This window comes from Camelina sativa, chromosome 4 (genome assembly GCF_030686135.1).
Source record: "Camelina sativa cultivar CO46 ecotype springtype chromosome 4, ASM3068613v1".
Classification (NCBI taxonomy): Eukaryota; Viridiplantae; Streptophyta; class Magnoliopsida; order Brassicales; family Brassicaceae; genus Camelina; species Camelina sativa.
The window spans coordinates 30,806,865-30,834,501 of record NC_141883.1 but is presented as its reverse complement, the minus strand read 5'-3'; the positions used below and the strand labels follow the sequence as shown (position 1 = coordinate 30,834,501).

Here is a 27,637-nt window from a genome sequence, read left to right as displayed (position 1 = left end):
CCATAAGATTGTATTCTTATTTGATTTGGCGAATTGCTTTTCATAAAACTGCGTTGAATTCCTGATTGATTGTGGCAAGTACTATAAATTAGGGTTGGAGAGTCCTGTGTGGGAGATTATCGAATCTTTTTTTTTTTTTTCAAAATCTTCCAAAAATGTCTTTCGCTTTGTTAAAGCTACAAGAAACCAGTAGGCTTCCGACTTACAAGGTAATTGGATTTCTTCTATATTGTGGATCTCTCTCTCTTTTGCATCATCTAACTCTGATCATGATTCTAATTTTTTTTTTCCTTTGGTGCAAAAGAATTGTATGATGCTTTAACACCATATCATCATCGGCTGGAATTACGGGAAAATTTCTATATGATCCCTGTACCAACCGTCCGCGGTAATTACTCTCTATCGAGGCAGTTGCTGTTACGGGCGGATTTTTGCGCCCCAATGCTATTGAATCTTTTAAGCTTGGCAAGAATATGTTGTGGGATGGGCCCTCTGACGAGGAAACTTGCATTTCACGATCAACATACGAACCACCTTCTCCTGATTACTGTCCTTCTCCTTCTTTTAACTGGCCTAATTCTCCTCCTGTTTACTGTCCTAATTCTCCTCCTGTTTACTCTCCTCCTTCTCCTGTTTACTCTCCTCCTTCTACTCCTGACTATGACTATGCACCTATCTTTGACAATGAATTCCCTTTGACCTCCTTTCCCTACGATGAGCCAGCTAAGGTAATTTTTGCACTCTTGTTTACGTAATTCTGGGGGGTTTTATTTTATGCTACTGATCCATATCATATCATATCATATATATCATTATTCTGATTTTGGACCCTCTCCATCCATCAGAGTTATTATAGAGTGGATGATGAGCTGTTTGGTAAAGTTGGGCTTCACTGCTACAATCTCCAAAATGTAAGTCTTGTTTACCATTTTTATTGTTTTGTATCTTATCAAATATATCGTACAATTTCTTAAAATCTATTCTCATCTTCTTCGCAGCGGACAAACCTTGAATTTTTCTGCCTAGACGACGAGGAATATCCTAGGCTTGTAAAATTTTATGCAAGGGATCCAACTCGAGAGTTTTCCATTTACGAGTTTTCCATTGGCGAGTTCTTAACAAGGGTAGTTGAGTCTGTGAAACTACGTTGCACTGAAACGGGTACGGGAACAGGAATCAGGTACGGAAACGGGGACGGAAAACGTCAAAATAAAAATTAGTAGATACGGGTACGGCATGGGTACTTCAATAAACATATAAGAAAATTATAAATATAAGTCTCAACATAAATAATAATTATAAATATAAGTCTCAAAATATAAGAAAATTTGTCTTAAATAATAATAAAAAACTAATTATTGAGGAATTGATTTTCAAAATCCGGATCATCTAATGAAAGATTTGATAACTCCATAATTCCTGCTTCAGCTTGAATATCACTTTCATCTCCACCAACATCCCACTGCTTGGTCTTTTCATTTTGATATTCATCAGTATTTCTTGATAGAAGCCGCAAATTGTTGTGGATGTAAACCAAGTCTTCAGCACGACTTGTAGTCAATATGTTTCTTCTGAGTGAGTGGATGAACGAGTAAGTACTCCAATTGCGTTCAGCACAAGAAGAAGAGCTAAGTTGTCCAAGAAGTCTAAAAGCCAGTGTTTGGAGGAGAGGAGTTTTAGCACCAAAGTTTACCCACCAGTTCATAGGTTCCATATTCTCCATCCCCAAAATGCATATCAGATCCTGAAAATGACCACTCTTCATCGAGAATAATGCATACTCATTCATCACCTTAGTATGATCTTCACTACTAGGAAACAATCTCTGGAAACATTTCATCCTTTCAGTTGAGATTTCAGCATCCTTATGAGGACTAATTCTGGTTTCATCTCCAAGTAGCCAAGCTTCACTATAAAATCTACGACATACAAAAAATATGTTATATTTATATAACATGTGGCAAGGTAACAAGAATCACAAACATTTATTTTAAAATCACATACCTTGGATTTAGAGAGTGAGCTAAACAATGTAGAGGAGTGTTATTCTTTGCCCAACGAGCCACCAAGATATCATAAACAACATCAAAAAAGAGACTATATTCAGATCCTTGAAGTCCTTCTTTCTTGTATATCTCAGCTTTCACCTTCTCAATCATGGAATCCCACATCTCATATACCAAGTGAAGGCATGGTTTATTGGTATCACAAGATCTAATCATATCATAGATTGGCCTAGTGAAATCAATAATATAAGTGACTTTGTCCCACCAGTCATCATCCAAAAGTTTCTCCTTAACAAAGTTCGCTTTTCCTATGTCATCATCTCTATAAGTAGACCACTGCTCACTTATAACCATGGACTGGAGGCCAGTTTTGATAAGCTTCAATCTCTTAAGCATCACAACAATGGAAGCGAAACGAGTATCAGCCACTGCAAGTAACTTAAGAGGAGAGAACTTACTGAATATTGCTAGTATCATGTTGTGGTTCATGATAAAATGTTTGATTGCAAGAACATCCCCATGAACATTTGTTATCCAATTGCATGCATCATATGTTTCAGAATTTGATTCCACATTCCTTGCCGCACAGATATTCTTTAAAGCAAGATTACGAGTGTGTACCACACAAGGTGCCCAATAAATGTGAGGATAAGTACACTCAATAATCTCTCCAGCCGCCTTACAGTTTGCTGCATTGTCAGTGATGATTTGCACAATTTTTTGATGACCCACTTCATTTATAACTTCTTTCATCAAATTAGAGATGAAGAACTTATCTTTCACTTCCCTAGCACAATCCACAGCTTTCATAAACAGAGGAGCATTTCCTGAAACACTAATAAAATTAATAAGTGGCTTTCTTGTAGGATCACTCCAACCATCTGACACAATTGACATCCCTTTTTCATTCCATGTTGACTTAAGCGGTACTAATAAACTCTCAACATGGTTTCTTTCTTTCTGTAGCAAAGTCGTCCTCAACTTGTTATAACCAGGAGGCACATAACCATCAATGTTAGTGGCAGCAGCAAACTGATATGACCTATGATAATGTGGATTCCTTGCTAGATTAAAAGCCACACCTCCGGTGTAAAACATTCTGGCGATTTCTTGATCCAACTGGTCTCTGGCTGCAATTCCAAATGCTCTTTCAATAGGTGAAAAACTAGACTTCCTCTTCTTGAAAGCAGAATTCGTCTCACAAGGCAAAGACACTTCTTTTTTTCCAGACTCTTTTTTCCTCTCCTCAAACTCGTTTTCCAGCCTTTGCATGTCAACCTTTTCACTCATTCGTACTTTCTTACATGCTAAGATTCCAACATTTTTTATTCCAAGCAAGTGAGCTTTAACCCGAGAATATGAACCTGATCGCTGTTCACCACAAAAGCTACACTTGAATTTCCATGTTCCTCCTGTTGCTCCTACTTTCTCTATTTTCGTCACATAACTCCAGAGTGGAGCCTCATCACTTTCATTCGTAGAACTTGTAGATTCATTACCAGCGGCAGCACTACTACTACCAATATTCTCACCCGGTCCTTGAGAATTGTTCATCTGATTAAACAAAGAAAGTAACCAAACGATGTCGATCAACGATCACACACATGAATAGCAAACAACGATCACATACATGAATAGCAAACAAAGATCATTGAATAATATTAGTCTATCAACGATCACAAACGATCAGTCTATCAACGATCAGTCTATCAACGATCACACACATGAATAGCAAATAATCAAACAATGATCATTGAATAATATTAGTCAAAATAGAAAAGAGAAGAAGAGACGTACGTGTTCTGGTTTTGACGTTTCGTGAAGGAAAGCAGAGAAGACGTCAAAGACTAGTGAATCGTTTATATAAACAGGGGCGCAGGGAAGTGAATCGTTATATATAAGCCGTATGCCCTAGAATATGCCCTATCATTCCTTTATTGTTTGAGTTTTTCTATAAAAAAGAGGTTAAATTGCCTATTCTAAAACGGGACACTTCAATTATGTTAAAAACGACTCGGAGACGTCCCCGTTTCCGTACCTTCCCGTTTCCTTTTTCTGCTTGCCGTCCCTGCTGTCTCTGAAACGGCTGAGAAACGTTTCTTCGCTGTCTTCGTCAGGTATCCGTCCCCGTAACGAATCCAGGACGGGAGACGGTGGTCGACAGGCGTCCCCGTGCATCATAGCTGTGAAAGATGGCTGCTGCTTGAGTTTCATTTCAACCCAATGCACATTATTGCCAGGTAATTTGTAATTTGATTATGCATCTCTTGTTATTATTATTATTATTGTTATTGTGTCCTAATCTTTCTTGGTCGTCACGTCTCCTTGGAGAGAAGGAAGGCTTCCCAATCTGTGACCACTTTGACAAACTTGTCGTGGAGGCTTTCTTCACAGGTGATATGCCCAACTCGTTGTCTGAGGTTACCACCACCAGTGATAACCTGCAATTCTACGAGGTAGGTTTCCCTTTTTAGCCCTTCACACATTATTTAGAGGAAGCATGCCTAGCTAGAGAACACATTTTGACTTGATTTTTGCAGTTGAAAGAGTCAGAGCTGGAAGAAGAAAAGGATTGGCTTCTTCTCTACTTGGAACTCTCGTTGCGCACCAATTCTTTCCCGGTGAGAACAAAAAAAAAAACACAGACTTTTACAACAAAAAGAGGATGGGAATTTGTGTACTAGGTGGTAGGTTATAATGAGATCTCTTCTTGATGTTGTTGTGTTGCAGTTCTCATCACTGTGTGAAAGTTCATTTGACCTGAAAAAGGTAATTGTGCAAACCAGAGCAGATGTGTTTTCTAAGAAGAAAACCAAGTCCGAGAATGCAATCTTCTACATTACCTTCACATCCTGTGCCCAAGACGGCATTCGTATCATAAGGAATGCTATCATAAGGAGAACAATGGATGGAATTCCAGGTCATTTGTCCCTTGAAGTCAAGTGTTTGGTGTGAAAGCCACCATTATGTGTTATGTTTTTTTAAGTATCTTATCGTCCCATTATGTCTTTATGTATTTAAGAATCTAACCGATCTTGAAGGCTGTTCGTTTGGTGAACTAGACAAAATATCTGGATACAGTATCAAGACGCAGTATCTGGACGCAACATCTAGATGATGTTCGTTTGTGTTATTGGTTCATGTATCCATAAATTGTATCTCGATTCAATTATGTTTGTTTTGTAATTTGATATCTGTATCTGGAACAATATATGTAAAATACCAAAAAGCCTTTTATTTTATCTTGAATATGTTTTAGTGGTTTAAATTTACTTATGTTTTTTTGCTTATTTATATATTAAATAAATATTTAAAAATGAGATTTTGTGTTATTGGTAGAAAAACAAAATTTTGCAATTTTGGCGGGAAAACAAGATTTTGCGAGTTTGGCGAGAAAATAAAATTTTACATTTTTTGCGGAAAAACGTAATTTTGCGGTTTTGGCGGAAAAATAGAATTTGTGATTTTGGCGGAAAAACGAGATTTTGCGATTTTGGCGGGAAAACATAATTTTGCGGTTTTGGCGGGAAAAAAAGATTTTGCGAGTTTGGTGGGAAAACGAAATTTTGTAGTTTTGGCGGGAAAACGAGATTTTGCGGTTTTGGCGAGAAAACGAGATTTTGCGGTTTTGGCGGGAAAACGAGATTTTGTGGATTTGGCGGGAAAACGAGATTTTGCGGTTTTGGCGGGAAAACGAGATTTTGCGGTTTTGGCGGGAAAACGAGATTCCGCAAGTTTGGCGGGAAACGTAACTTTGCGGTTTTGACGGGAAACGTAATTTTGCGGTTTTGGCGGAAAAACATAATTTTGCGGTTTTGGCGGGAAACGTAACTTTGCGGTTTTGACGGAAAACATAATTTGCAGTTTTGGCGGGAAAACAAAATTTTGCAGTTTTGGCGGGAAAACGAGGTTTCATGTTTTCTGGTAGGAAAACAAGATTTTGCGGTTTGACGGGAAAAGCGAAATTTTGCGTTTTTGCGGGAAAATGTAATTTTGCTGTTTTGGCGGGAAAACGAGATTTTGCGGTTTTAGAGAAAAATGAGATTTTGCAGGTTGGTAGGTGAAGAATTGGAATTTTAGAGTTGTATGTATATTAGAATTGAAAAAAAAAATATTTTGTAATTATTTAATTAAAATAGGGGTATTTTGACTTTTACAAATTATGGATGAGTTTACCTCATCCAAACTCTCTAAAAAATCTCATCCAGAAATTCAATTTTTTTTGGATGAGTTTTTAAAATGTATCCAGATATTGTATCTAGATGAGTTTCTAATTGTTACTAAACGAACAACAATAAGCATTTACATCCAGATATTGCATCTGGTTCACCAAACAGAACATGACCTTGGTCTTTCTTGAGACTAGTTAAGAATGCCTTGTCTTGCTTCTTCCTTGCTTGTCATGCAAGTGATAATGACTTTGAATTCCGTTTTGGTTCTACATGAAATTGTGCAACGTTAAGGAACACCGGGTTTGTCGTTTATCTCTTTTGTTTGCAGTGTTCACCTATAATTTTGTTGATCCACTCTTATCTGTCTACTTGTAAGAAAAGGTCATCTATACTAGTCTCACCTCTGTCAATTTGGAGTATATGAGTTTTGACTCTTTGTCTTTGAGTTTTACTTGCATTCATTTTCAATTTTTTGCTGCCTCATCTCTTCTGTTTTGCAGTTTCATTCTTATTTGAACGCCTAAACATACATTCTCCGAGTCTTATCATGAAAAATTCTTAAAAAAAGGACACATCAAAGAAACAGTCTAATGGTTCTTCATACAAAATAACAAGCTGTAAAAGCGACAGTTTTCACAGGCCAAAACGGTTAACTGAGTCTATTATATATATGAGTTACCCACATGAATTTTTACAACTTGGTTACACAATTGACAATATTCTTGAAAACGATACTTCTCTCTCTCACGGCGGCTCCGGCTAGTCAATAACGAACGATTCAATGAAATAAAGAAGAAACGTCTTATTATTCTTTAGCCCAAAATATAAACTGGGCCTCTTAAAGCCCATTTAATTGTCGGAGTTTTGTCACTATGTTCTTGTAGGACCACACAAAGGCGGAAACTCCAACGGTGGCTGGCTTTGGTTAGGTAAAGAGTCTCACTGGAGTGAAAACTTTTTTAGCACAAACCACCAAATCTGGTAAAAAAAAGTCATCTGATTTGCAGATCAAATGATGCTGGTTCGATCGGTGTTTCGATCTCAGTTGAGACCCTTTGCCTCGTCGGGTGGTCTACAGTCTGCTTCTTGCTATTCTTACTCTTCTTCATCTGCTGCTTCATCTGAAGCTGAAAGGACCATCAGAGAAGGTCCAAGAAATGACTGGAGCAGAGAAGAAATCAAGGCTGTCTATGATTCTCCTGTTCTTGACCTCCTCTTCCATGGAGTAATTTTTTTTTCCCCTTCTCGACTCTCTCTCACTTACTCTTCCCTTTGTTGTTCAATCTACTCTAGTTTCTGTCAAATTACAATAAAAATCGGATGAAAGTATCGATTTTTAGTTTAGCCCTGAACTTGAATCTCTTTGAAACATTTGTCTTAACTTCCAGGATTCTTGTCTGAGGAATTTAGTGTATATTCCCAGAACATTGTCTTTGGTATTCTTCATTTGGTTGCTCATCTGATTCTGTTATGTGGGCTGTTTGGGTTTTCAGGCTCAGGTTCATAGACATGTTCATAACTTCAGGGAGGTTCAGCAATGTACTCTCCTCTCCATAAAGACTGGTGGGTGTAGTGAAGACTGTTCATATTGTCCTCAATCCTCCAGATATAGCACTGGAGTGAAGGCACAAAGACTCATGTCCAAGGATGCTGTCATTGATGCTGCAAAGAAGGTTAGCAGTTTTCTTGTGAATATATTTTTTGCTGAATGTATGTTCTTTAGAACAATGTATTAGAAAGAAACTTGAGGAATGTTAAAACTGGCAGGAAGGTTTCATAATCTAGTCCCATTATGGAACTTTGCTTTTATCCCCTGATGTGGCATATGTATTCATCAATCTGTTTTCTACCCAAAAGAGTCTAAGATGCATTCTGTAGACACTCATTTTTCTCTATAAAACTACTAGTTTGAGGATGTTTACAACTGAAAATGTAGGATCCGAGAATCTTAAGAGTGTAATAAGGCTCCTCTGATTTGAATTAACGAAGTTAATGCGTTGTTAGGCAAAAGAAGCTGGTAGCACGCGTTTTTGTATGGGTGCTGCTTGGCGAGATACTATTGGACGGAAAACCAACTTCAGCCAAATACTTGAATACATCAAAGAAATAAGGTACCTTTCCCTTACTATTGTTGGCAATACCTGAGGAGTTATTATAATACCTTTTTAAGTTGGACTTTCATTTTAAATCTCCTTGTTTCTATTACATATGATCTCCTTGCAACTGCTTTCCGTATTAAAGCAACTGCTCTATAGCCTAAAATATGATTCACAGGCTACGATTACTAAAAAAGTGTTGTGCATTCTTTTTATTGGTTTTTGAATGAATCTGTTGAGTGATTTTATCATTTTATCTGTCAAAGTAATCCTGTCAAAGTGAACTTGGATCCGTGAGAAAAGTGAACAAGATGTTGAATATAGTCTCTTGGCTGTAACATCTTTATGCTTACTTTCTTGACTCTCACTTCGCAACAGAGGCATGGGGATGGAAGTTTGCTGCACCTTAGGCATGATTGAGAAACAACAAGCTTTAGAGCTAAAGAAGGCTGGCCTAACTGCGTATAACCACAATCTTGATACTTCAAGAGAGTACTACCCAAACGTTATCACTACTAGAAGTTATGATGATCGCCTTGAAACTCTTGAGCATGTTCGTGATGCTGGAATCAACGTCTGTTCAGGTAACTTCGATATGAAAACAAAGAAATTCTGACACTATACGAAAACCTGTCTCCATCTTGATCATTACACTCACTATTCCCTAATATTTGTTGATTTGATAAAATCCATATGGATAAGAACAACAAATGTGTTCTAAAGTCTTTTCTCTTAACGGATGAACAGGAGGAATCATAGGGCTTGGAGAGGCAGAGGAGGACAGAGTAGGGTTGTTACACACACTAGCAACACTTCCCTCTCACCCCGAGAGTGTTCCCATCAATGCGCTGCTTGCAGTGAAAGGCACTCCTCTTGAAAACCAGAAGGTAAATCTCCACAATCCAAAAGCACAAAATGCAAGTCATAGCTACATTATGGTAAAGGGATTTGAAAACCTTTTGTGTTTTTTGCAGCCGGTTGAGATATGGGAAATGATCAGGATGATTGGAACCGCACGTATCGTAATGCCAAAAGCAATGGTGAGGTTATCTGCTGGGAGAGTCCGGTTCTCAATGCCCGAACAAGCTCTCTGTTTCCTTGCTGGTGCAAACTCTATCTTCACCGGTGAGAAGCTTTTAACCACACCAAACAATGATTTTGACGCTGACCAGCTCATGTTCAAGACATTAGGCCTCACTCCTAAACCGCCAAGCTTCTCTGAAGATGATTCTGAATCAGAGAACTTCGAGAAAGTTGCTTCCGCTACTCACTAGTATTATTATCCACTTCAGTGTTTTTTTTTTCGGGACACTATAAAGCAGTCCCATTTACCATGTAGTTGACGGTTTTGTGATACGACTGTTCGTTAATCCTTATTCATATATGTCTAGATTTTCATCTGAAAGTAAACTTGTTATTCTAGAGTGTGACCATTGAAGAGAAAAGGTGCAATTAAATCTACTATTTATAATTAGAAGTCAGCAATAGTGTTTTCAAGGCTGATATGGGCTTAACAACTAAATCGTGGCCCATGTAAAGCCTATCAAAGCTTCAGACATTACTAAATAAGTAAAATAGTAATACCAAGTCAACATGCTTGTTCTGTTCTGTTCTGATATCGTCGTCCTTGTTCACGGAAGAGAAGACTAAGCAAAAAAAATTATTTCTTTTTCTGCGATGCCTAAATCAAGCAGATGGGTCAATCATCGAGCTCCCTCTAAGACTAAAAAGTTGGTTCTCTTCTTGTTTCTAGCTTTTGTCTTCTACATCTACAGATACCCTTCTTCTTCTTCTTCATCCACTGTGGAACAATCATCCAGTTCCATCTACAACATTTCCGTTAAGGTATATCAGCTTAAACTAGGCGTATTTAGAAGCCAGTAGTTCACGTCGCGTCGATGTTTAGTCCTGATTCTGAATAAATCATTCGACTTGATTGAATTGATTTGTAATTTGAGTACAAAGATGTGATTTTTAATAGGAAATCAAAGAGATTGATGTTAATATCGTAATTGCTGATGTTTTATTTATGAAAATTTTATGTTTTACTTAGGGATTTAGCTAAGATACTGAAATCTAGATGAGTGCCTTCATTTAGACTTAGATAGCTTTTGTTTTGTGTTTTGCTTTTTAAGTGAATCTTGTAATGACACTATGCCGTTTAAGTTTACGAGTTCTACAAGATTATATTTGTCATAACATTGTAACTCCGTATCAATGTCTTTAATTGAAAATTCAGGACATCGAAGGTAAAGATGTGAGTTTGAGCAAGTTCACCGGAAAAGTGCTTCTTATCGTCAATGTAGCCTCTAAGTGGTACGCTACTAACTCTTTAGTTTTTCAGAAATACCTATTCCATCTCCTAAATCCTCACAAACTGTTAGCTTATAAGTTATGTTAGGAATTGCATCTACCATCTAGTGTGATTATGATACAATGGCTAACAGAAGCGTTGCATATAATGTGACTTTATAATGGCATTAAATCTAGAATCTTGTTGTCATGAATGGGCAGTGGTCTAACACATGGAAACTACAAAGAGTTGAACATTTTGTATGCCAAGTACAAATCTGAAGGTATGTCTCTTTATCTTGCTGTGGCTTTCTTAGGCTTATTATAACTAATGGAATAATTGTTAAGTATTGAGGGAAGCATCGTTTCAGGGCTTGAGATCTTAGCATTTCCTTGCAACCAATTTGGCAGCCAAGAGCCAGGTAGCAACATACAGATCAAGGAAACAGTTAGCAATATATTCAAAGCAGAATTCCCAATTTTTGACAAGGTCTCAAAAACTTTTGCACTGTGTCTCAATTTTTCCCACACGGTTTCATATCTTTGTAGTAGTTACATGTCTTCTTTTCTAATGCAAGATTGAAGTCAATGGAAAGAACACTTCTCCCCTTTACAATTTCTTAAAAGAACAAAAAGGAGGATTGTTTGGTGATTCTATCAAGTGGAATTTCGCAAAGTTTCTGGTAGACAAACAAGGAAATGTTGTGGACCGATATGCTCCAACTACATCACCTCTTGAAATTGAGGTTAGTAGATGTTTCCCCTCTTACATTGCTATCATTTCTCTAGATCATTAAAGGATCTTACTCTGTAGTTTTCTCGCTCTTCTTATTGTAGAAGGACATAGTGAAGCTATTGGCATCAGCTTGAACATACATGTTAAAGGTGAGTTTTTTTTCAAGCCCCCAATGAGATCTCTCTATATCAGATCAATCTCACTTTCCCTCTCTGGAATAAGACAACAAACTAATTCATAGGTTGTAAGTTATAAAGGGTTAGATAAAGTTCTATGTGGCATGTGAACATTTATATCTGTAGTTAGAACTTGGAATGCAACTGTTGCCAAACTCTTAGGGGCAGTTAGGTTTGTAATAATTCCTCCTACAAGCTCATGAGTGAAACATAGAAGCAACAGAATCTTGTGAAATTGGTTATCACACTTTCAAGTCCAGGAATCAGAACTATTTTCTCTGGAAATGCTCATGGAGACAAAGGAATATAATGTGGACTGTTTTGGTGCAGGACAGAAGAGCAAAAGCATCGTATCAAACATGTCTGATACTGAGAATGAGAGCCACTTCTATACTTATCCCGTACCAACCTGTATGTTTTATCTAACACAATTCATGGAAAAGAAGATGCTTGATTGAATCTGTGAACCACATGTCTGTAACAAGACCCCAAATATGTTTATGAAATATCAATAAAGAACACAGCTGTTTTCATTTATTTCCTCTTATTATCAAATCATTCATTACAACAATGTCCTAAGCAAAATCTTGGTTGATCATTAATCATTTTATACACACAGTCAGAACAAAGAGCTTTACAACAATGGGTGTGTATCCAAGCAGGTCCAGTCTCATAAAGAGATTTCACTCCTGCAAACTTGTTCAATCATCTTCCTTCCCCCGTCCGTTGATTCCTCAACTTTTTGATTGATCAAAATCCAAATCTCTTCATCAAGTACATAATCTCACAGTACAAGCCACAGCTTGTGCCCAAAATTTCAACCTTGCTTTAACATCATCTGGATTATCACCTGTTTTCACCCAAAAAAAACATAATCAGAAAACCAAAACATAAACATATAAAATGCAATTGGAAAGAACTTTCGAAAACTTGAGACTTACCAGGACTAGAGATCTTCCAGCTAGCAATAGGACTTACAGGAGAATCAAGAACCGAAGATTTCTTCTCCGGGTAAGAAGAAGAAGAAGAATGGTGATGATGATGATGATCTTGATCGATGAACTTCTGACTCATGGAGTAACAAAGCTCAAGAGCAGGTAAAGTATTACAAAGCTCAGGGATCTCCTCGTAGTTGAAACCAAATCCAAGATCCACGCAACCCTTAAGCTCCTCGAGATCATCGTCAGTTAAACTCTTGGTTCTCTTCAAATCATCGTTGACCGCTGAATCTAAAACGTAGCCTTCTAACAACACATTGCTCTTCTTCTTCTCCAGCTTCTTCGTCTGCTTCTTGGACCGAGCAACACCAAAACCATTGTCGAACTCTTCTTCTTCATCAGATCCACTGTAAGAACAAGAACTGAAGCTGGAGGTAGTAGAGATCTCGCTGTCGGAATCAACGTCAGCTTCGTAGGAAGAACAACGAGAGACAGGAAGATCTGAGTCGCACATTGTGTTGTGACTTGTGAGTCTCCTCTGTTATTGTTTTGTTTGGGAAGGGTGAGAAAAGGTGAAAAAAAGAAAAGTGAAGAGAGAAAGAAGAAAGAAGTGTTGCTTTATAAGGAAGCTATTTTATCGGGCGGCAATTATTTTTATTTTTTGTCTCTTTCTAATCATCATGTGGTTACTAATCAATTTATGTATGTGTATGCGATGATATAAGATGGTCATATATTATATCAAGGATGTGTGAGTAAAATAGGGGACCACCATGTGCGGCTAGAATCGTCGTCAGAGATCATCGAATCGTCGTCAGAGAGCACCTTTTCCACCAATTATTATTATTCCTCCACCGCTTTTTTAGCCCTTCATTAGTTAATTTAGATACTAAATTACGTATTAGATGTGTAATTCTCAAATATTACTTCGAAACTCTTAACGAATTGGACATTAGTTTACACTTTACACAGCTTCTTCATCAAAAATGTAGTTTTGAAGCTAGAGAGACTTAGCTTACGTGTGGAGGTTAAACTTAATCTTAACAAATCTAAAATTCTGTTGACAAATAAATATATTGATACTACAACTCATCGATCGCTAATTATTTTTTCTCAACAATATTAAACGAAATTGGAGAGACTACGTACCTTGATACGTCATTTGACCATTTTGTGTGATTACAAAAAGACTACTAATTCATTCATATAACGGTTTAAATAAGTTTTTGATAACAGTTTTTCGACTTACATTAGCATAATATTTCTATATATATAGAAAGTTTTTTTTAGACTATCATTGGTTGATAATGTGATATCCATTGTTTCCATCGCAAGTGATTCAAATATTTCCAACACCAAGAGATAAATCTCTATATAAATCGGTTGTATATACCATATCAGTTTTAGTTCCTTCAGTAAAATTTGTTGAAAATTTAAACACAAAAACGAAATGCGCAAAGCAATACTTACTAATTATGTACTACATATATTTAATGTTACATGTTTAGTCATATAGAGTAGTAATGTATGCACACATATTTCATATCTAACTTTTCGCGACCGCAACAAGAAGTCGTTGCTCCAAACTTGTTAGGTTGCTGCAGTTTACTTTATCCTATTGAAAACAGATTATTGCACTCAACATTAATAAAAAAATCTATTCAATTTAATAGAGAACTTTGGTATTATGTTGATGAAAGACTAAACTATTAGATAAAATAATGATTTATATACAAATCTAATTATAAAACAATTCACCTTCGGCCTGCGGCCTGCTAATAAGTCGTTAGCCTCGAGATGCGCCACGTCAATTTTACATTTCCCTACGACTTAAAAACAAAATTTTAATACGACAAGTAACTTTAGATTCCGGAATAACATTTGGTTTTTTACTATTATAATTTTATTTTGTATATATCGAACAAAAAGTGTGGCTCTTCAATCCTTCTATAGCTTGATCGACATATGTTTTTGGCGTGCGGTGAAGTTAGTGCGATGAAGCTAACCCGTGGAATGACTATTAGGGTCGGTTACCAAATACCAAAGCGAATCCAAATTATTTGCATCCATAGCTAATCAATTTTATTTATTGCTATTTTTGTAATGTATTGACGCAAATCAGTGATTACTTTGTATAACATTATTGTATTACTTATTTCAGCGGTTTTATATTTTAGTTAGTCATGTTTGATATATCACTTTAGATCATATCTGTATGTTAAATGTTTTCACAAAGAGAACTCAAGAAGAGTATATCTATTTGTATAATTGTTAGATATTGTGGTTTATTTAACGAGCTTTTTTCATAATATCATGGATTATGTCTGCTTAGCAAAAGTAGCAACTATGTATACAAAGCGGAGATAATAATTGACTAATTGAGTTTGATGGATAAGAATATTAAATACATACATAATACTATGTATTAATCATTGGTTTATTAAGAAATAAACTCCTTTCTGCTGATAATTTAAGTTGGTAACCAATCCTCATAGCTTTTGTACGAAAACTATTTGCTGTAAACAGCTAAATATACAAACATAAGAGATCATAAAGAAGAAATATTGTAGAAGCCAAAAGAAGATTGCTTCTCGAAATTTCTAATGGAAAAATTAAACTATGAAAGAAAATTCATATCGTGGTCCAGCTTTTGATGAGCTAATTGGCTTAATTGACAAATTAACATGACTTTGATATATGGTGCGCCGGCGTTAGATGGAGACAAACGTGTCATGTTAATATATCTGACATTCATGTCATATATGTCATGAGGATGATGGTCACATGACATGGTATAACTACAAAAACATCATAGTTCTTTCAATGTGGGATATATGCATAGTCAATATAAAAGCAAGATAATAGGGCATAGCTATTTTATGTCATGACGATGATGGTCACATGACATGGTATAATTACAAAAACATCATAGTTCTTTGCCATGTGGGATATATGTATAGTCAATATAAAAGCAAAAAAAATAGGGCATAGCTAGTTTGCATGGTATATAGATGCCAAACCATAAGTTGCCCATATTATTTGTTCCTACAGAACGAAAGGCTCCAAATGATTGAGGTAGTGTATATGGCGCTGCGAAGAGAGTATAATAAATGCGATTCTTGTTCACTAAATAATTTAATTGTATGTTGATTTTAATTGGTATGAAGTATGGTTTCATTCAAATTGTAATTTCGGTACTTACCAAAGTTGTAATTCTCACAAAAGGAAAGCACATATAACCACAAATTCTACCCACTCTCTACTCTAGTTCATGTAACTAAATATCCAAAAAGAGAAGAAGGAGCACGAGATACAAAAGTCAGAAGTCTCTAATTCATGTAACTTTTGTTGGATAAATTAACTAAAGTCAGAAGCAAGTGAGAAAAATTGTTACTTTTTTAAGTTCAAAAGAAGTTAGTTTAATTTCAATAATTGTGGTGATGTAAACAATTTAACAACGCATGTGGAGGAAGGGTGTAAGCTAGGGGTTTATAAATGTGGAAGCAGAACAGAGAATCACATGTGAACGAGAGTAGAAGACAAAGGCAGGGGAGACGCCACGTGGACAGTTACGATAAGAAATTAAAGGGCTAAAAGGGATCATCAAGAGAGGGGGGCTCACCACTTGAAATAGAGACAAGAAGAGACCCAACAACTCACATGTCCCCATTTCCTTCTTTTTTTTTTTTGGTTATTCGGCTCAACAAATCAATCAGCACCACATTTTACACCCACTCTCTCTTTGGTCTTCACGACATTCATGTTCAGTTTAGTCCCATTTCCATCATTTATCATTTGTTCTCTTTTATTTTTTTGTCGACAAACACTCCTTTAGATTAAGTTACAGGTTTACAAACTCTCCTCTAAGGGGAGCCGAACACAGACCAGTAAACTTACACAGGAGGAGATTTGACCATGGTATGTTGTTTACAACACATGATACAACAAACCATGAAATATAACAGAAATAAACATAACTAGGCTTAAAAACTAAAACAAAGGGATTAAAGACCCAAAAGATAAAGATCTCTACTATGCTAGTAGGCCATCCAAAGATGGGAGTGTGATCTGTTGCCAAACTGATAACTCCGATGATAAACATTGCCGCATAGGATTCATAAGATTCCTAGCAGTTTTACGCTTCCAATATTGCGTCTGAAGTGTCGAAACACCCATTCCCTGAAAAGGGAGGTCGCAAGAAGGATGAGAAATACATCTCACAGTCCCAGAACCATAGTCTGCAAATAGAAGAGAAACCCAAAGCCATATGATTGCCATCCACGGTCCCGAGCCAAGCAATAAGCTTCGTAGAGAGATAAAGTCCTTGCGTATGGCTGGTGTACAATGATACACAAGCGTATCCATTCACATTGAGATAGACATCAATGACGGAAAAACATGTTTTCTCCCATTTGAAATTGATATGAGAAGACACACACCTCGCAGTTGAGGGATATACATCAAAAAGGTCTCTCTTTGCTCAACAAAGAGGAATTTAAAAGAAACTCTTTCCTCAGAGGAGGATACAAGGGGCTCAGAGTACGACACTACAAAGACCATCTTTCTAAGTGTGTTCGTACTGCCAATATGCGTTCTCGCATGTATGGTTGAGGTGAAGTTTTTAACAGCAATATCCAGTAAGAATAAAGATACCATGATTCTCTCCATAATGGAGGATTTTGATGAGAACAATTTCTCCAAAAAAGAAGGACTAAGTGTAAGTGATCAAACACATGAGGAGGAAAATGAGATATATAGGAATAAAGCTACAAAAAGACCCTTACGGAATAAGAGTTATACATTGGAGCTACAACGATACACTTGCACAATTTGCAGATATAACTTTTGATGCTTAACTTTTGATAAAAGCATCAAATCTAGTAAGTTAAAACAATACATCTTAACCACTAAGATGATTCGTGCTCTTTCCCTTTTACATGAAAGGAGCAATCTCTCCACATGGGAGGAAGTGATTGAATAACGGACTAGACCACATGACAATCTGGCCCAGGTCAAGGCCCACCATAAAGCAAAGCCGTAAGTGGTGTGAGTGAGAAAAGAACAGACGGCTAGGTTTAGGGGAAGTGTCAAGAGAATCTCGCCGGAAATGAGACAACGGGAGAAACCGGCTGAGCAGAGACCAGTGAAGGGAGGCGGATCTCCTCTACTACGAAGGAGTAGCCGTTGACGGTGTTCAACGGGATCAGATCTAGATTTACCATGCTGCGAGAACTCAAGTGAGGGAATTTTGGCTACAACACCCGTCAACTCCAAGCATAACCCGTGGTCAAAAAAGCAGAAACTGCTTTGTGGACATGAGGAGAGAGGGATGAGCAACACGAGAGAAGGAGATGAGTAAGGTATGTGCGGCGGATCCGGTGACTCTAGTGGAACCAGTGTGTGGAGAGAATTCCGGAAAATGTTCTTCACTTGATAGTGACAAAATTGAATAAGAAGATTTGGCTGATTTGCTCGCCAGCGCTGCGAGTGGCTGGCAGAAAGAAAGAGAAGGAATGGGGAAGATCTCACCAGAAACCATGATAGAAGTAAGGAAAAAATATCTCGCTGGCGACTAGAGGCCGACGGAATGCGAGGAAGGTCTTCGGACGAGTGGGTCCGAGAAAATAGATGAAGAACGCCGTTTAATAGTAAGTAGAGTCTGAGAATTGTCGCCGGAGAAGACTCATCTTGGGGATGAACGGCTATCTCGACTTCTGTGCTTGGGAGAGAGTTTCAACTAGGCGTGCGTGGAAGACTTATCTTTTATCATTTGTTCTCTATACCACATGTTCTTCTCCTTCATCTTCTACTATCTTCTAAATTTTTTACTTTTATCTATCATTCACGGGTGATATTACGAATGAGGTCTTTTTTTACTCACGGGGTGACAATCTTGAGGAAAAAAGTTCGATAAATATCATTGGAAGAAATTTATATGCTTGGAGATATTATATGGGTTGTGAATCTTTTTTTTTGGTAATCTGAAAAATCTAGATCAAAACTCAAACTAAACTTATACTAATAGTTATTGAACTCAAAAGATATACTCGGGAAAAGTCGAATTTGATATTGAACTCATTTCAACTACAACTAGATAACTATGTCTAAAAAGAAGATCATATAATTCAGATAAGAACAAAAAGAATCGAGAAAAGTGATAAAATAACCATTGACACAAATAGTATTGAGTTACCAGAACACAAACCTACATTGTATAGTGACACATAAGACAACACGAATGATACGTTTGCACATTATCCAATCCAATCATACATTTTGGTGGCCCTTTTATGTCCCTAATTTGATTGCCGTGTCCACTACAAATTTAATGTTCTTTTTCCATCTCCCTTAATTTTCTTTTCAATTAATGTTTTGACAAAAAAGACAGTTCATCTATGTTCAATGGAACACAGTTCTTAAAGACAAGTCTTATGTTTGTGCATCAACATTCATCTATTCAATGCTTTTGTCGACTCATCTCTCCGCTCATCCTTAGTGGCAAAAACAAACGTACCGTTTTGCTCATAGACACATATGCATCATAGAGATTTGAAGACAACAAATCTCTAGATCATAAGACATTGAAAGAGATTGGGTACCAAAGTGGACCCTAAATGTATGTATTTACAACAAACACAGTTCCTAACAACACATTACAAATTCCAACATCACATACATATCAGATAACTAAACCGGAACCAATCCCGGTTTAGTGCTATGTGATTTCACAACGTATAGTCATGACCCGTACAAGATCCTCAAGAAGAAGATCCCTGCTCGAGTAACACCTCCTCCTCCACGTTGTTGCTATCACTGCTACTGCCCCAACCGCTGACATTTCCATAAGCTCTTTCTTTCCAAATCTGCTCAACTTCCGAAAACGTTAGCCCTTGAGTCTCAGGGACAAACACAATCACAAAGAAAACCGCAAGAACAGCAATTCCCGCTAAAATCAAGAACGTCGTTCCTGTTCCAGCAGCTTCTGCGATTGACAAGAATGTTTGTGCCACAATCAAATTGCTGATCCAGTTAACTGTAGCTGACATGCCTCCACATATGCCTCGATATTGTTGTGGATATATCTCTGAGTTCACTGTCCATGGTACCGGTCCCATTCCCGGTGCAAAGAAAGCAATGTATAGAGCTAAGCCAAGTACAGCTAGCCAACCGTAAAGCCCTCCATCGTTTGGTGCATCAGGTTGTTTGAAGAACGAAACAGAGAGGATTACGAGAGATATAATGACGCCGAATAAACTTGATAGAGCAAGCTTTTTCCTTCCACAATGATCGATGAAGTAAATCCCTACGACGGTTCCAGCAGCGTTCATGGCAGCAACAATGAGTGAGAGGAACAAAGCAAGCTGGTTTGAGTGAAATCCAGCCATTTGGACTATTGTAGGGCTGTAGTACATTACAGTATTGATGCCAGTGAACTGCTGAAACGCCTGTAGAAATTTCGACAGTACTTTCAAAATCTTAACGCATATAAATTTTATGAGTCAAAGACTGCAAAAGTCTACATGTACTTTACCTGAAGCCCTGCTCCGGCAAAAAATGCGAGTCTCAATTCTTTGGATCTGAAAACATCCAAGTAACCAACAGTGCGGTTCCTTTGTTTTTCTTCCTCTTCAGCTGCTGAAAGATGATCAATCTCGTCTTCTAACCGCGAGATGTCATACATTTTAGTGAGCACTTGGATGGCTTCCGCTTTACGGTTCTTCATGAAAAGCCATCGAGGGGATTCTGGCATGAAAAGCATGAGGCCAAACTGAATAACAGCGGGAAAGCCTGAAACACCAAGCATCCATCTCCATGTTCCTGGAACCTGCCAACAACGATCTTATGAATTCAGAAGCTATCATTAAATAACAAAATCTCACTTTATCTCTGTAGTTTCTTAGCAATATGAAAACTGGTCTCACTTATTTAAGTACCAAACGACATTTGCATAAGGATCAATAACAACCTTCCATTTTCCTAAATCAAATTCACTTGGTTTTATTGTAATAGTGGGAAATTAGTTTCAAATTCAAGACTAGATTAATGTAAAGGACCACCAAAGAGTGACCTTTGTTGGAACTCAGGGTAGACTTATTTTCTCGTCATGGCGAAAGGACAGATAAGCTGCCAGGACATGAGGAACTGCAGCAAAGTAAACTTGAACATTGAGATAAATCAAAATCAAGGTCATAAAGATCATCTAATATCAAATGATACAACACCCACAACGAGACTGTAGCATGATTTTGTTAACTACATCAGCATGTCATGAGACACAGAAGTGAGAAGACCAAAGACGTCAACAGCAATAGAAAACCATACAGTGTTCACCTTCTCTAGTCTAGTTCTATTTCAGGTTGTAAAAACAGTATAGGTAACATAAGCAAACTTAAATACTGAATTCACAATAATCAACTTTCTTGGTTCCAGATCCTCTAAAGCATTGATAGATGAAAAGGGGCAACTTGTAAACCCATCAACAATTATGAATTCACGGACAGGTATGGAAATTCCTAGAATGCTTACAATGAACATAAAATGAATGGCGCATTGTCAATCACTTGCAAAGATAGCAGCTGTTGCACAACTTTACCAAAATTCAAAACTTTTTTTATGGCGAGGAGAGATATGTCTAATTAACTAACCTGCGTGAAAGCGGAATTAACGAGGTATGAAAGAAACTGTCCACCGGTGATCATCAATACATTGGTGCTCACAAGTCCACCTCTCACTTCTGATGGAGATGCTTCCGCTATATAAACCGGCGCAGTCACAGAAGCAACACCAACTCCCAAACCAACCAAGAGACGACCTGATATCAAAACATACGGATCAGGAGCAGCAGCCATAACGATTGCCCCAGCTGCAAAGACAACATCAGCAAACATAGTCGCCTTTTTACGACCGTAGTAGTCATTGATCCAACCTCCTGCCGCAGCACCGATCATTGCACCAACTATAGCCATACTTACAATAGTTTCCTACAGTATAACATTCTTCATGTCATGGATCACTCACTACAAACACAAAAAGTTGCCAGCTTGGAAGAGGCTAAGAAAGATTTACATACCTGTAAGAAACTGCTCTGTTTAACAACTTGGAAATCATCCTTAATGTACAAAAGGGCACCGGAAATTACACCTGTGAAAGGAACAATTCTTAAAGGCTTTAGAGAACACAAGCCACTACTAAGTTCAGTGACATAACCTAAACACAATTCTAACTCATACCCACCTAACCAATGATCAGAATTAGGCAACAGTAGAGATCTATTTGAGACAAATAATGCAGATTAGAATTAGATTAAAAGACTCCACATTCGATTCAATTTACAAAATTCCAACAAATGGGCCAGCAAAGAAATCAAATCTAAAGCCTAAAAGATCTGAATTCGGGAGTATAGTTAACCATGGGCAGTAAGAGAGAGAGAGAGAGAGAGAGAGAGAGAGAGAGAGAGAGAGAGAGAGACCTGTGTCATAACCAAAGAGAAGGCCACCGATTCCAGCAGTAACAGTCAAACCCAGAATATAAGAATTCCCAAAATATGACATTCTTCTCTCAGGGAACATATCCAAGTACCCGGAGCTCCCAGGTGCGGTTTGGATCGTTAATGTCATCTTTCTTATTTAACTCTTCTCCCTACCCAGAAAAATCTGCTGATTTCGCCGGAGTTTCAATAAATTGCGATTGGTTGAAATGGAAAGGAATCTGTTTTCTTCCCTAATTCTGCAAGACCTAACCAACAAAATTTCCAAATATGGATTTCCCCCTTTCGGAATAATACCCCAAAAAAAATCGGATTTTCGGAACTCGCCGTCGTAAAAATGTGGCGGCACAAACGAAGCCGTGAAAATAAAGGAAACGTTTTTGAAGACGACGATATGATACAGACTACTAACAGACAATAACGTTTTTTTATTTTAATAAACGTGGCCACGTGGCAAGCTTACTCTGGATAAGGTTGTCTTATTTCAAAACGAACAAAACAAGTGTTACTCTCCGCGTTTATGTAAATCTGTTCTACTCGCTTTTTTTTCAGCCTCTAGTTTTTGTTCACATTTCATCTTTACCGTTGGTTTTGTTGTAGTGATCACCACGCGCGTAAGTGCACGTGTAATATTAATTGATTTTGACATTTTGTATGCGTAGGCGCGTATAATCACGCTCTCCTAGAACACTCTATCTAGTACTAGTATCTACAGGCACATGTACCCATACTAAACATAATTAGCATGTCTTAATGAATGATATAACCATTTTAGATTTAAACGTTTATTACGACGACTTACGAGTAAAAACACTGATCGATAAGTAAATTGGCGAATTATAATCTAGATAACACAAACTTCTAAACCTATTGCGCAAAATTTAATAAATTAATACTTTGTTTATTATCCTATTATGTAACTGAAAATTTTAGTATACAAATATTTCATTGGTAGGAAATTGCAAAAATGATTTTCTAACCAAATGAGAGTCATTGAAAAAATGGTAGATTATCTTGAAAAAATGATTTTCTAACCACATTACTAACTGATCTTGAAAAAATGAAATGGTAGATTATCTTTAACATATTATTAACTGATCTTGAATACCATAATTAATTCGCTAACAGATTCAACCAAGAAGAATATTTTATAATTATGCCTACACGATGTTTTCTCATTCACGCCTTCTTTATGATGATTTTAGCAAGGGGTTTATCATCCAACATTTGGTGGAACTAATCGGTGTGTACCACCCTAAGCTACAACTAGAAATTGTGTTGATCAAGAGCAACATATGGAAAACAAACATACACCATACCCGTCATCATCCGTTTGTTGGAGTCTTACCCTTATCTTCCTCCTAATGTTTGGGTGAATTGCCTAGACAATACGATCATCACAAAAAAAAATAGATTGCACATTACTAAATGATTTTGAAAAAATGGCATGGTAGACTATGTATTCTAACTCCAAAGAGACAATTAAAAAAAGATATTATGACATTTAAGAGTCAGATTTATTTGTTAGAAAAATACATATGTAAAATATTTTACTTTTTATTTTTTATTTTTTTGCCAAATTTTTCTTATGTTTTACTTATATTTTACTTATGTTTTGCATTTTATTTTTTTACTTATGTAAGTAAAGAATAATATTGTAACCATTAACGGAACCCCACACCAACCCATTCTGCAAATTAAAAAAACAAACAAAATTTAATTAGATAAATAAAAGGAGGAAAAAATACCCAAAAAAAAAAATACTTAAGGCAGACAAGGCCTTGGCTTTTTCAGCCATATACTTCAGTTACACACTCTCAGTTTTGATCTTTATTGCGTTTATATAAATCCTCGATCGTTATGTATTAATTTGCATGCACCACTTCTGAACAGTTGGAACAATATTTCAATCCAAAGGAGCTGAACAGTATTTTTCCAAAAATGTGTTAATTAGACTTAATGTCTATTACATAGAGGCCTTTTAATTTTGAGGCCCATACATTGGTCTTTTACGAGAATTAATTAAATTCGATTTTCCAGGAAATGAGAATGAGATAATGTAAATGCGACCAATCAGACCACGACCAAAGGACCAAAAGAAAGTGGTCACTTCGAGGATTTACGAAGAATAAAAAGGACCAGAAGTGTAAATAGTTAAGGGACAGGTGTACAAAAAGCAGACCAGCGGGTCTGAACCGAAGCTTCGATTTTGTTGGTTGGTTGGCCAAACTTGGTCTTTCCAGATTATTCAATTATTTTTGTAAAGTCTTTTGCTTTAAACGTGTGAGAGATCGCTTTGCTCTGAAATTTCAACCTTAGTTGCTCCTGTTGATCCCTAAATTTTCGCCGTGTTTGAGAAGACTCTCATCTTTTTGCCTTTCTGAATCCAATTTCGTGACGAGAACTTCTCCTCCGCCTGATCATTTTCTAATTTATTATCCTCTATAAGCAAGTTATCTCTGTAAGTAGATTTCAGTTTCTTTGCTGTCAGTTTCTTGATGCTCCATTTGATACGGTTACTCGCTCGCTTAGGATTGAAACTAAAGTCAAAAACTTTTGATTTATTTTGGCTTATAAGAAGAACTACTGTTCGTTGATGGTTCCTGGTTTTGATTTTGATCCTTGTTGGTCAGTTTAATAGTAAGGTTGTGTAACAATTTTAGGATTTTTCGCGTGGATCTCGCAATTGGGCTTAGTTTTGAATCTTAAAGTTCTCATTTTGACTTTTTCTTTGTCTGCCAATTTCGATATGAGTTGTCACTAAGTTTATCGGTGCATATTGTTCAAAGTTGCTTTAGCATTTATGTGTTTGCATCTGCGTTTGGTGGAAATCATGATGACTAGGGTTTTGGGGTTTAAAGGTTTAGAGTTTTAAGTTCAGAGTGTCGATTTTATTACTAAAGGTTAGATCTTTTGTTGATATTTTTAGATTGTTTACCATTGGAGCGTTACTGAGAATCCAGAGATAAAGAATGCGTGCACCATCTTTGCTTGCACAATGCTTGCCTGGTTTGCTGCCTCAAGACCGAGGTGGTGTGTCTGCTTTATCAGAGAAAGAGAAGGATTTGCAGCTTCCAACACCAGCTGTTGAGATCATACCTTCTAAGGTTGTTGTTTGCTCGTTGCTAGTTTCTTATGACTTCTTCCTTTCCAGGGCATATTCGGATTCACCATGTATTTTACCTACTACTACTTCATTTTGAGAATGGAGTAGACCTATACTACCTTGCAATTCTAATGCTCTTTTCGTTTCTATCTTTTGTAGACAGCAGCTCATCACAGGTATTCAGGGGAGAATCTAGATGTGCTCGGTTTACAAGTTTTTAAGGTACTACATATGCAATTTTTAATATAGTTAACCACTTCTAAGCTTTGAGGCAGTAGACATAAAAGTTAAAAACTTGTTATCAAATCTTTATACAAGATTTAACATGAAGAAATGAGATTGCTGGAAGGACCAGTGACGCGGTAGGATGATATTATAATACTGGTTTTAAGAGTGGATATATTATACTCTACCTTTTCTTGGGGAAAATGTGAAACAGAAAGTAACCAGACTGTTTTTCTTTGAGAACCTAGTAAATAAGTCTACTATATGTTATAACTAGTATGTCTAGAAGTGCACGGTTTGCTTGATCTTTATAAATTGTCATTCAATAGTGAAAAACAAGAATCGGTTCTGGTGAGTAACAATGTATAGAATATCCTAACCTTTGGCATTGTAACCATTAACTTGTTGCAGGGAAAAGTAAGTGTTGCGGATATGATCGGGCTCTCTGGTTCAGAAACTGCTTCTCTGAAAAATGAAGGTATGTACTTGACATGGACTTTCATCTGATGTTTTCCTCCGTTTATGTATCATAATAAACTGTAAAAAGTTAAACTAATGTTGTGTAGGCTCTCTGAAAAGTTGGGAAAGCTCTATTGTTCTTGTTAATGTCCTTAAAAACGAAATCCGCGATGGACAGCTTAGTTTCAGGGGTAAAAGGGTCCTTGAGGTACCCCTTCTCTTCTGTACTCTTTTTATAGGAAAGCAAAGCTTATCTCACTGAACGTAAAATGGCACAAAAAAATGTGGTCTGTCACTTATATACTTCAAGATAAGCAGTAATCTCAAATCATATCTCTGTAGCTTTGTTAAAATGTTTACAAATTCGTTCAAACCTTTTACTCTCATTTTCTGAATTTGTTGAGTGTTTTTATTCTTAATGTTATATTGTGGTGAAGATGTTATGGATGCTCCATTTTAACAATTGCGTTCTGACTTATCAGTATATTTTTGCTTTGTATGGTGACTTGAACAGCTAGGTTGCAATTACGGAGTTCCTGGGATATTTGCCTGCTTAAAAGTAAGTAAACTGTCACTGCTAGATAGCTATTACTTTCACATTTCTAGAAAACATTCACATAATTGCATCTTGTTTGCTTTTTTTCTAAAGGGTGCTTCCTCAGTCCACTTTCAAGATCTCAGCGCAGAAACAATAAGATGCACAACCATCCCAAACGTTCTTGCAAACCTCGAGCAAGCTCGAGACAGGCAAAGCCGTCAGCCAGAAAGCCCACTCACACCATCAAGACAAGCCGTCTCTGCATCTGTTCGCTTCTATGCAGGAGAATGGGAAGAGCTCTCGACTGTTCTATCCATCATTAGAACAGATGTCCTTGAACCAGCTATCCCTGCATTGAACTTGAGCTTCTCAGAAGAAGATTTTATGGATGGATGTAGCAGTCAGGACGGGAGCATTACAGGACAGCCAGATCTCTCCTCAAGGCAATCGAGGAAGCTCTCGGGAAGCAGAGCGTGGGAAAGAGCCAACGAGACTGATCAAGGAGGAGAATGTGGATATGATGTTATCCTAATGACCGAAATCCCTTACTCGATTACTTCTCTGAAGAAACTATATTCTCTCATAAAGAAGGTTGGTTTTTTTTAATTACCATTTTTGACTCAGTGGTTGTTTCCTGTTATACTGATGGTTGTGTTGTTTTGATGTGGAGACAGTGCCTGAGACCGCCATACGGTGTAATGTATTTGGCAGCAAAGAAGCAGTACGTAGGATTCAGCAGTGGAACGAGACATTTGAGGAACTTGGTCGATGAAGAAACGATCTTAGGAGCTCATTTGGTTAAGGAAACTACAGACAGAGATATCTGGAAGTTCTTCCTCAAGTAGGCGTAGAAGAAGAACTCACACTCATTGAGTCATGTTGACCAAGCAAACATTCTGCAGCCAACGTAAGTTGAAAGAAAGAAGTCAAATACCGAAACATTGTTTTTCTTTAATGTAGCTATATATGCAATGATGTAACTGATGAAGATCCAATCTTCATTTATCTTGGTGGTTCCTTCATTTGATTTTTTGTATGGATTCAAATTTATATGAAAGTTGGGCTAAGTTAAAATGCCTCTCTTCTGTTTATACATATTGAAAGTGAAACATTGAAGTTTTGACTGTTACATAAGCAAAAATGATGAAGGGAGACAAAAAAAGTTCTCAACTTTGAGAATAAATCAAATTAGTGGGGGGTATTGGTTTAAGATTTTAAGAGAATTTTAATGACTTTAAAAGTTATGTAAAATATGTTTTATTCAATCAAGACTTTTTAAAACTCTTTTAAAATTTGGTGTTATTAGTTGTGGATTTATAAAAAGTTATCTAAAATCTTTATAAATCTAGTGTTATTGGATTAAGAGTTTTATAAAGTCATTAAAAATTTTATGTTATTCAAGTAAA

The 27,637-nt window shown here is 36.9% G+C and overlaps 8 protein-coding genes across 11 annotated transcripts; 5 read left to right on the top strand and 3 right to left on the bottom strand.

Moving 5' to 3' along the window:
* Positions 1-304: 304 nt before the first annotated feature.
* Positions 305-1,356, top strand: LOC109132562 (uncharacterized). The gene is made up of 3 exons (XM_019244258.2): positions 305-728; positions 846-911; positions 999-1,356. Exons 1-3 carry the CDS (start codon positions 474-476, stop codon positions 1,218-1,220), a joined length of 543 nt encoding a protein of 180 aa, XP_019099803.2. The 5' UTR covers positions 305-473; the 3' UTR covers positions 1,221-1,356.
* Positions 1,260-4,192, bottom strand: LOC104753391 (uncharacterized). Its single transcript, XM_087509113.1, has 3 exons — positions 3,804-4,192; positions 2,005-3,560; positions 1,260-1,919 (listed from the first exon to the last, which is right to left on the bottom strand). Exons 2-3 carry the CDS (start codon positions 3,558-3,560, stop codon positions 1,352-1,354), a joined length of 2,124 nt encoding a protein of 707 aa, XP_087365239.1. The 5' UTR covers positions 3,804-4,192; the 3' UTR covers positions 1,260-1,351.
* Positions 4,193-4,344: 152 nt separating this feature from the next.
* On the top strand, positions 4,345-5,022 carry LOC147946365 (UPF0725 protein At4g29550-like). The gene is made up of 3 exons (XM_087509114.1): positions 4,345-4,462; positions 4,547-4,627; positions 4,737-5,022. The coding sequence occupies exons 1-3, from the start codon at positions 4,406-4,408 to the stop codon at positions 4,959-4,961; spliced, it is 363 nt and encodes a 120-aa protein (XP_087365240.1). The 5' UTR covers positions 4,345-4,405; the 3' UTR covers positions 4,962-5,022.
* Positions 5,023-7,068: 2,046 nt separating this feature from the next.
* Positions 7,069-9,679, top strand: LOC104782851 (biotin synthase, mitochondrial). The gene is made up of 6 exons (XM_010507904.3): positions 7,069-7,403; positions 7,672-7,851; positions 8,183-8,289; positions 8,653-8,858; positions 9,022-9,161; positions 9,249-9,679. Exons 1-6 carry the CDS (start codon positions 7,191-7,193, stop codon positions 9,546-9,548), a joined length of 1,146 nt encoding a protein of 381 aa, XP_010506206.2. The 5' UTR covers positions 7,069-7,190; the 3' UTR covers positions 9,549-9,679.
* Positions 9,680-9,845: 166 nt separating this feature from the next.
* On the top strand, positions 9,846-12,015 carry LOC104782849 (putative glutathione peroxidase 3, mitochondrial). Of its 2 annotated transcripts, none has more exons than XM_010507901.2 (7): positions 9,846-10,119; positions 10,514-10,590; positions 10,789-10,850; positions 10,938-11,056; positions 11,145-11,312; positions 11,404-11,451; positions 11,809-12,015. In XM_010507901.2, the coding sequence occupies exons 1-6, from the start codon at positions 9,952-9,954 to the stop codon at positions 11,434-11,436; spliced, it is 627 nt and encodes a 208-aa protein (XP_010506203.2). In that variant the 5' UTR covers positions 9,846-9,951; the 3' UTR covers positions 11,437-11,451; positions 11,809-12,015. The 2 variants fall into 2 exon arrangements, with proteins under 2 accessions (XP_010506203.2, XP_010506204.2); XM_010507902.2 differs by having other exon boundaries at positions 9,851-10,119; positions 11,814-12,015.
* On the bottom strand, positions 11,991-13,128 carry LOC104782850 (uncharacterized). Its single transcript, XM_010507903.3, has 2 exons — positions 12,420-13,128; positions 11,991-12,328 (listed from the first exon to the last, which is right to left on the bottom strand). The coding sequence occupies exons 1-2, from the start codon at positions 12,928-12,930 to the stop codon at positions 12,249-12,251; spliced, it is 591 nt and encodes a 196-aa protein (XP_010506205.2). The 5' UTR covers positions 12,931-13,128; the 3' UTR covers positions 11,991-12,248.
* Positions 13,129-18,912: 5,784 nt separating this feature from the next.
* Positions 18,913-22,323, bottom strand: LOC104782848 (inositol transporter 1). 2 transcript variants are annotated; one of them, XM_010507900.3, is made up of 5 exons: positions 21,886-22,323; positions 21,487-21,557; positions 21,062-21,397; positions 19,948-20,241; positions 18,913-19,861 (listed from the first exon to the last, which is right to left on the bottom strand). In XM_010507900.3, exons 1-5 carry the CDS (start codon positions 22,031-22,033, stop codon positions 19,175-19,177), a joined length of 1,536 nt encoding a protein of 511 aa, XP_010506202.2. In that variant the 5' UTR covers positions 22,034-22,323; the 3' UTR covers positions 18,913-19,174. The 2 variants fall into 2 exon arrangements, with proteins under 2 accessions (XP_010506202.2, XP_087368021.1); XM_087511895.1 differs by lacking the exons at positions 21,487-21,557; positions 21,886-22,323 and adding an exon at positions 20,485-20,558 and having other exon boundaries at positions 21,062-21,115.
* Positions 22,324-23,954: 1,631 nt separating this feature from the next.
* Positions 23,955-27,322, top strand: LOC104782847 (uncharacterized). Of its 2 annotated transcripts, none has more exons than XM_010507899.3 (8): positions 23,955-24,364; positions 24,833-25,010; positions 25,169-25,231; positions 25,646-25,712; positions 25,801-25,901; positions 26,208-26,252; positions 26,343-26,822; positions 26,906-27,322. In XM_010507899.3, the coding sequence occupies exons 2-8, from the start codon at positions 24,876-24,878 to the stop codon at positions 27,074-27,076; spliced, it is 1,062 nt and encodes a 353-aa protein (XP_010506201.1). In that variant the 5' UTR covers positions 23,955-24,364; positions 24,833-24,875; the 3' UTR covers positions 27,077-27,322. The 2 variants fall into 2 exon arrangements, 1 of the variants encoding a protein (XP_010506201.1); XR_015597332.1 differs by having other exon boundaries at positions 24,062-24,364; positions 26,208-26,256.
* The last annotated feature ends 315 nt before the right edge of the window (positions 27,323-27,637 follow it).